This window comes from Ixodes scapularis, unplaced genomic scaffold (genome assembly GCF_016920785.2).
Source record: "Ixodes scapularis isolate PalLabHiFi unplaced genomic scaffold, ASM1692078v2 PGA_scaffold4__175_contigs__length_147842914, whole genome shotgun sequence".
NCBI classification, from domain to species: Eukaryota; Metazoa; Arthropoda; class Arachnida; order Ixodida; family Ixodidae; genus Ixodes; species Ixodes scapularis.
This window is the reverse complement of record NW_024609879.1, coordinates 69,483,213-69,496,604: the sequence shown is the minus strand read 5'-3', so window position 1 is coordinate 69,496,604 and position 13,392 is coordinate 69,483,213. Positions and strand designations below refer to the sequence as shown.

The following is a 13,392-nucleotide window of genomic DNA, read 5'->3' as shown; positions in this document are numbered from 1 at the left end:
GGAGCTCTTTTCATGTCCATGCGTAAATATGGTGTTTACTGTATTGAATAGAACCACCGTCTTCTGTGACTGTGAGCGTGGGGTTATAAAATATTTGAGACATTTATGCAAAAGTATTTCTTCTCTCTCATGTATCAGAGTACGTGACGCAGCAGGGACGTGGTTTCTCGAGGGTGCTGAGTTGAAACTATTTTTTTTATTACATTACGGAGGTCCGGTTATTTAAAAATTGGTTCGAGTTGACTCGATGCCTTTCGGTATTTCAAAGGCTTTCAAGAGGGTTAATAATTTGTTTCTTGTACAGGGTGCAGCAGTAAGAACTAACACATTTGGCACGCCTTGAAAAATTCGAATTTCAAACGTACATTCCTGTAAATGCGCACCAGTACGTGGTTTCGTCAGAAGTTCTTTATCTATTTTGTAGAGCTCAGTTCTGAGGAAATAAAACTTTTTTTTTTAAAATCGGAGGCCGTGCATTTTCTACATTTTACAACAGCCAATTTGTCGTCTGCACATTGGTTTACGATCTTGCTTCCGGTTGGCTTTCTGAACGACAGAACCCTAAAAGCCAATAATAGAGGTTGGCGATGAGGAAATTAATCGCGATATCTATAATACTCCTAACATATATCAGCAATGATAACTTCGGAGCGAGCTCACAAACCAATGTGCAGACAAAGAATGCCCTGTATAGGGCACAGGAAAGCGCGGCCGCCATATCTTTTTCTATTTTTTCATATTTTGCAGCAACTAAATTTAACTCTGAAGACAATATTCATAAAACCTCTGAAACTATATTCGCACGCGCAATTGCAGGTATGTGCGTTTTAAATTTAAAATTGTAAAGGCGTGATAACTGTTAGTCTTTATTGCCGCACCCTGTACATAACTTTAACAATATGGCGTCGCTCCTAAGCTTTGTGAATGTGTTTATAGTTATTTGGAATTTACAAGAAACTATGCTCTAGCTGGCTTAACATATTTTATGAAATACGGTTTCTCTAACTTCAGGAGTTCCCCAGGGGGCAGTATTGAGTTCATTGTTGTTCCTGGTATAACATACGCGTTTGGATCGCGTAGCTTATGTATGGCATTTTCACAGGATACATTATTTCGAATATAATTTTCTAATTAACGTCTTAATCTGGGGCACTTCAAGTGACCGCAGGCATTGACAAGAAATAGTGTTTCTGCCGATGCTCATTCAAGAACATAATGATGTACCTGATCTTTTGGGGAATATAAAGTTACGTGTACAACCTAAATTCACGTGACGTCATGGGAAATTTTATTTCGACAATCTAAGTCAAGGTGAGGGATCACTGACACATCAAATTCAGATATTTCGCAAGGGCTTGTTGAGCGCAGTTTCCTTTGCGCGCCCTATTTTACCTTTAAATATAATTTAGTGTCTTAATATGATTTCTATTTAATACGTTATTTGATGTGGTACTTGTTTATTTCATGTGTTTGCTTGTTTTTTCTTTGCGAAAATGAGATTGCTACAGTTTTTTTGGGGGGAGCCTAAATATTGTGGGAGCCTAATATATTAGAAAAATCGACGCTAGACCTTACTGCGAATTTTTCATTCAAAATATTTGATCCAAGAGCAGTCAACATAAAATTGAACCCAAAGTTTATTGCGGCATACAAATGAGTCTAACGCGTGAATAGATGTCCTCGCATTGCGGTATGTTTATTTTCTTAAAAATTCTCAAGTAGGTATAAAACATTCTAATAGCAGTTAGGTTCGCACTTTGCTTTTGGTCCTGCACTTTCAGGTTTATTTGCTTGTTGCTGTTTCTGTTATTTCGTTCTCGAAGACAGTGTTAAGCTCTGCTTGTTAAGATATTATTTATCCTTAGGATCTTCGTACAGACCTTTCTCATCTGAATTTCCATAACATTCGAGTCCACGTTGCCTGTAACGGAATATATCTTTCATGTAATGTAGTAATATGAGTTCAGCACTATCATGCTATGTGGAAAATTTAAGAAGTCAAGTCGACTTGAGATATTTATTCAGCACATTCAAAATACCTTACTTTCTGGAGAGCAAACATTCCAACATTACTACCTTTGCATGAGCATTGCCGTGCTTGTGTTATTTGGCTATCCTTCTGAAGACTAGGACGGTCATACTAGACTATCTTTTGCAGATTTTTAATTGCTTGCAGCCACTGGCGATATATTAGGCTTCATACGTACTAAAGCTTCACAAGAGCATGATCTTCTCAATACAAAACAGGCGTGAGATAATATGGTCATTAAGTAAACAATGTGCAAAGTCATTTTTATACCCCATTTCATTTGTTCTAGCAGTAAAGTGGAGCCCATTTTCAAACTCATCAAAGCTTATGCTGCTTTCACCAGTTCAACCTAAGTGGGACGCCTGTGCTTTTTTAAACTACGCGCACTAGATATATTTTGTGAATCACCTGCCTTTACCATTTCTGGTATGCTATTTAAAATCCCAAGATTCAATATAGAGTTTGTAAAATCGACAAAAGAAAATTATCTCAAAACCAATATTCAAATATACCCCCACTTTTCAGTGCCGTGACGTCAGTGGCAGGCAGGCTTGCAGGTCGAGCAGGCAGTCTAAAAATGTGACTATGCCCAGCATTCATTTCTGTTACTACACGGGTGCTTGAGTGAGCTACCAAATTATTTATTGGAAACCATAAAACTGCCTGTAATCACTTTTTAACAAATTTTAGAGTCCAACGTGAAACCCTTTCTCCCGTTGGCGTTACTTATTTATTGTTGTCAAAAAATGTATTTCAGTTCCAAAAACACGGTGAGGACCAAGATTTTAAATTATTTAATAACTTAGTGAAAAAATATTTGGACTACTATTTGGGTAACTATTTCACCGACGTTTCTTCGTCTGTTTATCAGAATTTCAGGTAATTCGGGGGCCATGAAGAAAAAGCCGGACTGTTGAAGTTGGACGAAAGACTTGCGGTTGCTCTTATTTAATCTAGTTGGAACCCATCCGGATAAGTGCGGTCGGTATGAGACGACTCTTTCCACGTTTTACTTAGGCCTCAGGTGTGCCCAACTCACTGCCACGTCTCAAACGAGAGTGTACAAATAAAACACTGACCTGTAGCCTAGATATAGGTCCTACGTTAGAAAAATGGAGCAACTTCTATCTAGCATGCTCAACCCAGACAAGACCCGTTGGTAGAGAAGAAAAATAAACGCTAAACTACATGTCCACAAATTAGATAAGCTCGCCTACCAGCACAGTCTACTCACTGGTCGCGCCCTGCATAATGTAAGAGTATGCCCCAACCAATCCTGCGAAGTCCATTTACTCCATGAAAAACCCAGGCGCGTCCCATATGAGAAACAGAAAGGAAAGCTAATCCAAAATTTCCAGCCTGAGCTTTGATGTGATACTGATGTCGGTAAATCGTGAGCTGCCGGTAAGTTTCGGTAATATTTTGAATAATTATTACTTTATAAACGTAGCCTGACATCCGCTACTGTCGTTTAATGGGCACTGAAGTGGTGTCTCAGATCGTCTATTTTTAGTGATAACTCAATCTCCGGACAACAAGCATTCTAAAAGAACAATATTAGGTTGATACGCGTCCGATTTATTTAATCCGAATGGAATCCAAAATCGCAACACGCCATTTCTTTCTTGAGTCTAGACAGAGAAAAAAATACTTGAAGCTTGTCTTCAATTTCGTATGTGATGCGCTGCTCATTGATCGATCAAATTACGTGTCATTTCATGACTCGCGCATCACTCGTAACACGCAGTCGCGTTACTTGCATAAATTTTCGCTTAATAACGATTGCTTCAATTCCCCCCCTCCCCCGTTGCTAGAATGTAATGTTCTACCGGATAACGTTGTTCACTCCGTGATTCCTAGTTGTCTCCATCTTATTTCGACACAGTGTAACTATTGTGCATGTCAATATACATATATATACTCGTTCGTACATTGGATGCCCCTTATAGTTTGTACTCTTTGTATTTTGTGTACCGGCGTTTTTTTGTGCGCTTCGATTGCTGCTTTTATTTGTCTTGCTTATCAAAGTGTCTTTTTTTAATTACTACCCCTATTAAAGTCCTCAACTTGAACTAATTATATTACAAATAAATAAAAATAAATCTCTCGGGCACCATTCGTCATGCGAGAGCCTATCGCGAGCTACCACTTCCTGAGCGCGAATCGCACACATTCAAAAATCAGTCAGCCGTTGATTGGGGCCCCCGCCGCGCGGGAAGCGCTCGCCCTCGAGGGGCTGTCACATCCGACGGCGGCCTTCGGTTTCTGCGCCGAATTAGAGAAAATCTGGCACGTTGTGATCTTGGATCCCATTTTTATTACGGAAATCGGACGCGTATCAATCTATTCTTAGGTTTCTTTAGAATGCTTGGAGCCCGTAAATTGAGTTATTTTATTACCATAAATGTACAATCTCAGAAAACACTTTATTTTACCACCTTTAACGTTGTTCCTCAATGATAAGCTTTTTTATATGTCTCGGGCCTTTCTTTTTATTATTAGCACACCCAATTCCTGGTTAAGTACCGTTTGTATTGATTAACATTGTTCTGGACATCGTTGAGGCTATATGTGAATCAATTCCATCGAAATCAGACGTACCTTAGACCAAGTATGATCTGGTGCGGAGTGCATCTAGATAACGTTGAGCTATTCTTCTCATCCTTGCCCCAATGTCCCATCAGAAATCCGTTTTCAGGGTCGCAGTATCCAGCTCCGTCGCTACCTGGTACGAACTCTCTTCCAGGAGGTCCCTGGCCGTCATACACAGCACCCATGCTAAAAAGTAGAGACACGTATAATTGGTTCTAACAAAACTCCTAAAGTCCCACAGTAAAAAAAAAAAAAAAAATTATAAAGCGTTTCAAGCATCCGAATTACAAACCATGTAAATGCCCTTGTTTAGTGGGCTCGTCGAGGGCATTGAGAGGGAAGGCCTCTGTGGAATCGATTAACTATACTTCGTTTCGCCTTTAAGTCTAGACGCAGCAGACGCTACAAACTGATAGGACCAATCAGACATCGTGAAAAGGTCACCATCATTGTGTTCGTCATATCTCTGTACATGTTCTACCTTGGCTGAAACAATCATAAACAAAAAAGGCCCAGTGACTTGCAGCTTTGACGCTGCTTGATTGCCATCATTAGCTCGCAGCGTCGGCTGCGTCTGGACTTCAGCTGAAACGAAGTAGAGCACTCCTCATGTTGCACGCACACCGAGTGGAATTGCGACCTGATTTGCCAATTCTGTGAAAGTCTTCGATCGGATGGCTTTAAGAACGCCCCCTGAGCAGAGGTATTACAAAGTTAAGTTTTTACCTGTCACGCTTTTAACTATACAATTTTGAACTTACGTTTTAGAAATTCTGGGTTAGCTAAATGTATATTCCTTAGGAAAGAAGGCACCTAACCAACAAACGTTGCAGCAATAACGCGGAGGAAATAAACGGTGAAAACACTTTATATATTCAGCACACTTAAAAAGGATACCAGAAAAGTCTCAGTTCATCGTACTTCTCACATGTTTAAAACATCTTTAATATACTACTATACGAAACAAAAACATGAATGTTACAACATATTTAACACCCAAAACTAAGGAACAAAAGTGTTGACCACATGAACGCAGACCTGTGTGCCTCTGCTGTGCACTTTTTTTTGTTCCTGTCTCTGGTGTTCAAGCTGTTCAATTCCACCAGCTCGCCTGCATGCTCCTTGGGTTTGCTTGAATACAAAAAGTTCTCCTGAAGCATAAAGCCTTTTCATAGGGCTTGCATATATTCCCCCATGGAAGGGCCTAGAAACACTACGCAGTTCGTCAAAGTCACTGGCCTAGCCACTGACTTTGACGAAGTATCCAGCCGAATTATCCAGCTGAGTTATCCCCTCGAATTATCCAGCCGACCCTACAATATACGTATGCATATTGACGCCCCCCCCCTCCCCAACTCCCCCACTCCGTACCCCAAGTCATGAACATCCCAGACACCTCAGCCAAACCCCCCCCCCCCCCCCCCCACCCCCAACTTCCTCGAAAACAATTCCTGGCTACACCACTGATCTGAACTGTGAGACCCAAACAATTGGTGTCACGTACTTTTTTTTCTTCGCCAGAAATGGGAAGGAAGAGGACTCGGGACAGCACCAATAGCTAGGTCCTGTCTCTTAGTGATTAACTCTTCAGCTATTTTATTGGGAATGGTGGGTAAAAACGAAAACGGAGCACGCAGGGTACAAAAAAATGTTTCTTTTATAAAAACAAAACGTAGAATTTTATTACCTCCTATGCAGACCTATACAGTCTAAATCGCATAGTAATTTCTTTTACTAAAAGTCATTTCAAACAGAAGAAAGGACTTCTTCCATTTGATCGATCATTAAATGCAGAAGATTAATTTTATGCAAATTTAATTATATTGTGAGGTATACACATAATAATATATCTTTAACTGAGGAAAAGGTTGAGGAAACAAACGATATACAGATCTGCTCTGAAGACGACCACTTTTTGCTTGTGTTCAGCTTGATATATATTTTGCTTGAATATTTGATTTAAACACGAACCAAATGCATACGGAAAGCATCATATGTTGAAAGCTTGAAACATGTGTTTCAAGCCTTCAAGATAGCTTGAAACATGTGCAATTTGAGGAGATGGGCCGGTGATTGCTCGGTGATAAACGGACCCCCTTTTTAAAAAATAAGTGCGACACGTTGGGCAGAACGCCAATTTTTAAAAGGAAACACGGAAGATTACAAGTTAAAACTTCGCCCAAACTTCAGAGTTTGGACGAAAAAGGATATTCGGGGGTGCGCGGTCCAGGCCGCACGAAGTTTTCCCTTTTAGGTTTAATGGCATTGAAACAACGCCTTGATAATATAAATGTCAGCATTTCAAATATAAAAAACAATATGAACTCTGATGAAACAGAAAGAGAGCCTGACATATTAACGCATAATATGTAATTAAGCTGATTTGTACGTTACGCATAATCAAGAATCGCCCGCTAAATGTAGCGGGAAGATTCCCTACCGGATTTAACTGGGCATTCTCCTGACATAAAAACACACTTTTTGTAATTTTGAATTTATGCATAGAATCAATGTGTTACAATTTTTTTTCTTTTTATAGTCTCTCTTGTCATGTTATGAATATCAAAGCTGACCTGCACACTTCTTTTGCTAAGTTTATATAATATATCTTAGCTGGTTTAAAACGTATAGTTAGTTTACGTAATATATGAACTTACAGAAGCGATAGCTGGATCCCAGGTAGCACACCATGTCGGCCGATACTGGGATTACGTCGGCCAGTACCGGGAGCTGCACGGCGGATCCCGGCCAGGGACGCCGGTAAGAAACCGATCCCGGCCGATATCGGGGACTCGTTGTCTAAACTGGCCAGCGCCAGCCGGAAAGTTCCCGATACCGGCCGACATCGTTTTCTTGCTGTAGTCACCGGCCAGTCTAGCCGTGGAGTTTCCGGTGACTGGCCGATATCGTTTTCTTGCTGTAGTCGCTGGCCAGTCTAGCCATGGAGTTTCCGGTGACTGGCCGACATCGTTTTCTTGCTGTAGTCACCGGCCAGTCTAGCCATGGAGTTTCCGGTGACTGGCCGATATCGTTTTCTTGCTGTAGTCACTGGCCAGTCTAGCCATGGAGTTTCCGGTGACTGGCCGACATCGTTTTCTTGCTGTAGTCAGCGGCCAGTCTAGCCATGGAGTTTCCGGCGACTTGCCGATATCGTTTTCTTTCTGTAATCACCGGCCAGTTCAGCCACGGAGTTTTCGGTGACTGACCGATAACATTTTCTCCCTGCTTTCTCATGCCATTCGAGCCATGCAAGTTTTGATATGTAACCGACATGGCTTTTTCGCTGATATAGAAACTATATGATGGTTACAAATAACCATTATGTTGGACATATGTCTTCAATATGCTAAAAGATGACACCTAATATTATCCTTGGCCTAGTATTAACGCCGCGTCATCCTTAAACCAGTTAACAAAGGCTTATTTCAGTTTTGTTAAAAAAGACGGTATCAAACATGGCTGTGGAATGAAAATTTAATTTGGTTTACATCTATTAATTTTTTAGAGAGCCGCTCTTAGACGCCCGTTTCCGGCTTGAGCGGCATCGCCGTCGCAGTCGCCGTCGGCGTAACCGCGGGTTGCATTATGGGAAACGTCCCATAATGCAACGCGCGGGTCTTACTTGTGACCCGCGCATTGCATTATGGGACGTTTCCCATAATGACGGCGTGTGTGACGTCATGAGGGTCCCACGCGTTGCATTATGGGAAGCGTCCCATGATGCAACGCGCGGTCGGCGACGGCGACGCCAACATCGCCGTCGGCGTAACCGCGCGTTGCGTTATGGAAAACGTCCCATAATGCAACGCACCGTCTCATTTGTGACCCGCGCATTGCATTATGGGAAGCGTCTCATGACGCAACGCGCGGGTCGGCGGCGCCAACGTCGCCGTCGGCGTAACCACGCGTTGAGTTATGGGAAACGTCCTATAATGCAATGTGCAGTCTCATTCGTGACCCGCGCATTGCATTATGGGACATTTCCTATAATGACGTCACAATTGACGTCACGTGGGACGTCACAAGGGTCCCGCACGTTGCATTATGGAAAAAGTCTAATGATACAACGCGCGGGTCACTCGTGACCCGCGCGTTGCATTGTGGCGGCGAAACTTGCTTTCGATGAGTTGGGCATTTTTACTGCGGCACTGCGCTTCCGTAAAAATTTCCACATGTTCTCAACGGCAAGTCTCAGGGCTTACACAGGCGTTTAAAGAGCTTCTTCGACGAATGAGTACGAACGAGTAGAAAACGTGTCTTCAGCATGTTGCCACCAGCCTCCGCAACGCTCCAAAAACGCGATTTTTCAACATGCAAAATCGCCGATCGGTGGCTTCACTCTCGCGCTGCAGCTGCAGCGACCAACCGGGGATGCGCGATCCAGCCCTTTGCCCAGGCAGATGCCGAGCGCTCCGCGCAAGCGGTCGTTGAGCGGTCGGCCTCAGTAAGCGATCCACCCAGTTGCACGCGCTGCCACCGCTTTCATAGCGTCTGCCCTCGCTTTTTAACAGTTTCGGTTCAAAAATGTTGATTGTTACTACTTGATTAACAGTGACCACGACGTTGAGACATAATTTATTTTTCCCTACAGTTATATAAACCCGATGAATCAATGTATTGTACTTTTGAATGTATTGTACATTCGTGAAAAGTCAGATAATCGAAAACTCAAGCGGCGCATTCGGTCACGGCGTGATAGCATGAAAGGAAACTACTCAATCGAAACCGAAACTGAGTGGCCAACTAGTTCCCAGAGGGCACTCCGTCGAAACGTCGCGTATTTCTTCCTGCCCCCGTTTTTTTTTTTGTTTTTTTTTTTTTTTTGTTTTAGAGTAGCATAGTAGCACAATTATATATTTGCGAATTCGTGTTTAGAAAACACCTCATCCAGCATCGAGCCAGCTGTTGATAGACTTTGCTAGAAAGCCGATCCAGCATCCAATCCAAAGCCGGACAAGGTGAGCAAACACAAATGGCGAGCGGGACGTTGGCGTGGTTAAATCTAGTTCACTTTAGCGTGGTTCGCGGCATGGTTCAGGTACGGTGGCTCCAGGGTTGAAAAATTGTATGTGACCGTGGTGGCGAGTGAAAGCGCTGCATGTAAATCTATGCGCGGCAGAAGTCGCTCGAAGTTACCGCCTGTGCTTTGATTTTGATGTTCGTGTTCTGTCGGTTTCGTCGTATGTAGGCCTAGTGAACCAACTTCCGCTCAACAACGCTTGCTGGTGGTTGACTCGACGGTGTTGACGGCCCTTCGCCGTATCCCGACGATCGTTTCGTCTTCATGTCCCGCAAGACGGGGTAGCCGTCAAGTAAGAGAAATTACGAGCAGCAGGAAAGGGATGCGGCCGCGTATTATTTCGTAGTGGCGAGCGGCGGCACTTTTCTGTTTACGTTCGCGCACGTTTTTGCATCGGCTTCTGCCCGTTCGTAGTGTAGATGCCCTTTGCCTTTCGTCGCATCGCGCTGTTTCCACGCTTCGAGCGCACCTTCGGGGCTCCCGGCCGAGTATGGACGAATGTCGCGCCGCTAGCCCGGCGAGACGGTGACCGGTCGCCGGCGGCCTTTGTGTGTTGTTGTAAGCGTTGAAGTGAAATTAAGGGGGGGGGGGGGGGGGGGGGAAATAGAGTCAATCGTGTACGCGCGCTAGGCGCATTTGTCACTGACTTGGGTTAGGGTGAGGGGAGAAGATAGAAGTAGGAGTCGGGCGTCAGGAGCGTCGTCTCACCGTCCACCGTCCCGTGAGCTCGTCATCCCATCGTCGCGCTTAATCCGCGCGCGCGCGTGTGTGTGTGTGTGTGTGTGTGTGGGGGGGGGGGGGGGGGGGGGGTTTAGCACTGGTGCACTGGTGGCTGGCACCGTGCGGTGTCCGTAGAGTTCCTGTATATGCTACCTACGGTAGCAGAGTTGCGCATTCAGCCTCGGCGCGTGGCCGTAAAGCCGACTTTCCCGCACGAAAGGGATGCTTTGCTCCTCACGTGACTAAATTTGGCGAATAGCGGTGCCGCGCGCGCCGCCGCGCATGGAAAACAGGAGAGGATTAAAAGGAGGCGGAAAGCAGGGAAACATACGCCGGGGCGCGAGAAACGTCGGCGGAGCGACCGTAAAGGTGGCTTTCTTGCACGCCACCGGATGCTTTGCTCCTCACGTGATGGATCTCGGCGAATAGCGGCGTGGCGGCGCGGGGAAAACAAATGCGCAACTCTGGCTCCCGTAGGGAGCCTATACAGCAACTCTAGGTGTCCGGTGATCAAGGCGGTCTCCGGGGGCGACCGCGCCGTGTTGGTGGAGGCATGCTAGCTCGCCGAGACGCTGCTGGCGGGGTATCGGTTTGTGCCGTCCGCGAGACGCTTGTCCGTTATTTTATTTATCCTTGCATCAGGTTTTAGATTATGGCGGTAACCTTGCATTGTTTGCCATACTTCGCAAAGTCGTAACAATTTTTCTACAGGCGACTCCTAGAGCCGCTCGTCAAATTTTGCGGCACACAATACAACTTTTTTTTTTTTTTTTTTTCGGCACAACATTTTTTTTGCATTATAACTTAGCGGTATATCGAAACTTTCTGCTCGTAGCGCAATCGCACCAATGCTGAAAAATTCCGCACGTACTGGCTAACTGTCATCTTCGTAAGCTCGGCTCGTTTTTCCGAGTTCACATCAAACAAAACTAGGTTCCTTCTATGAAAATACAGTGTACCGTTAAATACCGGGCAAGCGTGCACTCAAACTTTGGAAATAATCGCAAAAAAATGGGGGATGGGTGCTTGTCCGGTCGTCAATTTTACATATAAATGTACTGTGCGTATTTCCTCAGATCTCACAAATTTGGTAATGGGCGCTTAATGTGGAATGGGCGGATGCACGGTATTCTACGGTATGTCCAGGCAGTTAGCGGCATCCTACGCCTTGGTAAGCACAACCGCACGTTGTGAAGTCCACCACCGGCATGGCACAGGGCCCTGTCCTTACCTAGCGTGCCGTCATATGCAAGGAATGTATACTCCGTTCGCCCCTAAGCTGAGACTAGAATCTCCGCCTTCAGTGCGAGCTCGCTGGCTTCTGCAGTGCTTTGGTTGCGCGTGCCTGCGTGATCGCACTTGTGTTAGCAAGGGCAGAAAGGTTGCGTTGAAGGCGGAGCTTCTAGTCTCAGCTTAAAAATGAACGGAGTATAGTCGAAACGCTATTGCTATTGTTTGAAAAACTGGATGTAAATAAGCTATTTGCACGAAACCTCGGTATCATGAAACCGTTGCAAGTAAAAAGCTACAAAGCATGGTGTAAACAGACCTTTACGCGAAATGAGCACCGTTTTTCTCTTTTACTGCTACTTTTATTACTTGGCGTATACCGGAATGCGACGCCGTCGTGTTTCGTTGTGGCCGTGCATGGGGATATAGCCATGGAGTTATTATAATATATGCTAAAGGTTGCGAAGACCTGACAGTGTGAAGTAACTTGAATGAACATCATGTCTGACCACGCCTTTTATTCTAGTGAGGAGGAGTACTGTTCATCGAAGAGAATGACGAAATAACGGTGGCGTCCGTCCCTCTGTTGTGGTTCAACGTGAGTATGAAACAACGGCGGGTGGCCAAGCAAAATGCCTGGGGCGGACATCTTGTCTCGTGTGCGACCGGGCCAAGCACCATACCCTGACTGGCCTTCGTTCAGAGCATCAAGTTTGCAGAAATGCAGTAAGTATTATTTTGTACTGTTCCTTTTCATCTAAAGTCCTGATAATGTGCTAATACACGTTTTTGATCTTGCCCTCTGTTAGCATGCTTGACCAGATTAGCTTGCGTGCAGTTGCTCAATTTAGTTAGCTCCATAATCTTCGTAGTGACACATTCACAATTACAGTAGTGACCGAGTCCTTCAATACGCTACTGGTCACAAAACTTTCTCGTAATGCTGTGGGAAAGCATTGCATGCTGCCAAGAACGACCGTGGTGCTGTCCTACTCTGGAGAGGTTTTAGACGGACAGCTTAGATGCTTGTTTTTAGGTGCAGCAAGTTCGCTTCGGCGCCGTGCTGTGCAGCTTCTGTTTGTACCTTGAAATGTTGTACCAGTGGCCCGATTTTGTTTTGTGAGATTGAGATCTCGTCAGGCTTGTACTGAGGGAGCTGACCTTTCTTTAACAGACACGTCGCCTGCTAACGTGAGTAAATAGGGAGGGTTTGTCTGCCCTAGAGTGTCATTTGCTGCGGGAAACAAGACGCCGTTGCGTCGTCTGCTACCAGAAACGAAGAAAGGTGGATCATCTGTTACACACTGTGTGCTGCAAGTGAAACGATAGAAAACAAAGTTGTATTGGGAACTTCTGCTATTTAACAAGGGGCGCAATTGATGACCTGTGCTTTACTTGGAAGTGCCAATTCATTCTAAAGCGTCATATGCCTAGGTGCGAGGTATCATGTGACCACAGAGCAGTTGCTTGCAGCCAATTTCATTTTCTATACCAGGGCAAGTGTTCTTAATGGGATTCTCTCCCCTTCTTAGACGGTTGATAGTTAAAAAAGAGGCCGTCCTGAAAGCCCAGAAAATGGCAGTTCCAACAAGGGTACAGGCACCAAGCTAGGCCTAATAGCCACGGACCTATATATCAGATTTTTAAACTGGTGCTTATCGCAGCCAAGCGCAGCGCGTCTCGCGTGCGTCGCCGACGAATCAGTATTTTTATTTCCTTTGATTGTCAAAAAACATCATAAAACTTTGTGGGAGCATTCATTTTGACCATACAAGCCAAAACTGTGAAGTTCTGAAAATTG

At 44.6% G+C, this 13,392-nt stretch overlaps 1 protein-coding gene across 1 annotated transcript in view; it reads right to left on the bottom strand.

The window, feature by feature from the left end:
* Positions 1 to 1,851: 1,851 nt before the first annotated feature.
* Positions 1,852 to 13,392, bottom strand: part of LOC115320239 — a 52,243-nt gene continuing 40,702 nt past the window's right edge. Inside the window, exons 8-9 of the mRNA XM_040216674.1 lie at positions 4,631 to 4,824; positions 1,852 to 1,921 (exon numbers count right to left, since the gene is read on the bottom strand). Of these exons, the coding sequence (XP_040072608.1) occupies positions 1,852 to 1,921; positions 4,631 to 4,824 (264 nt within the window). The remainder of the gene's footprint in view (positions 1,922 to 4,630; positions 4,825 to 13,392) is intronic.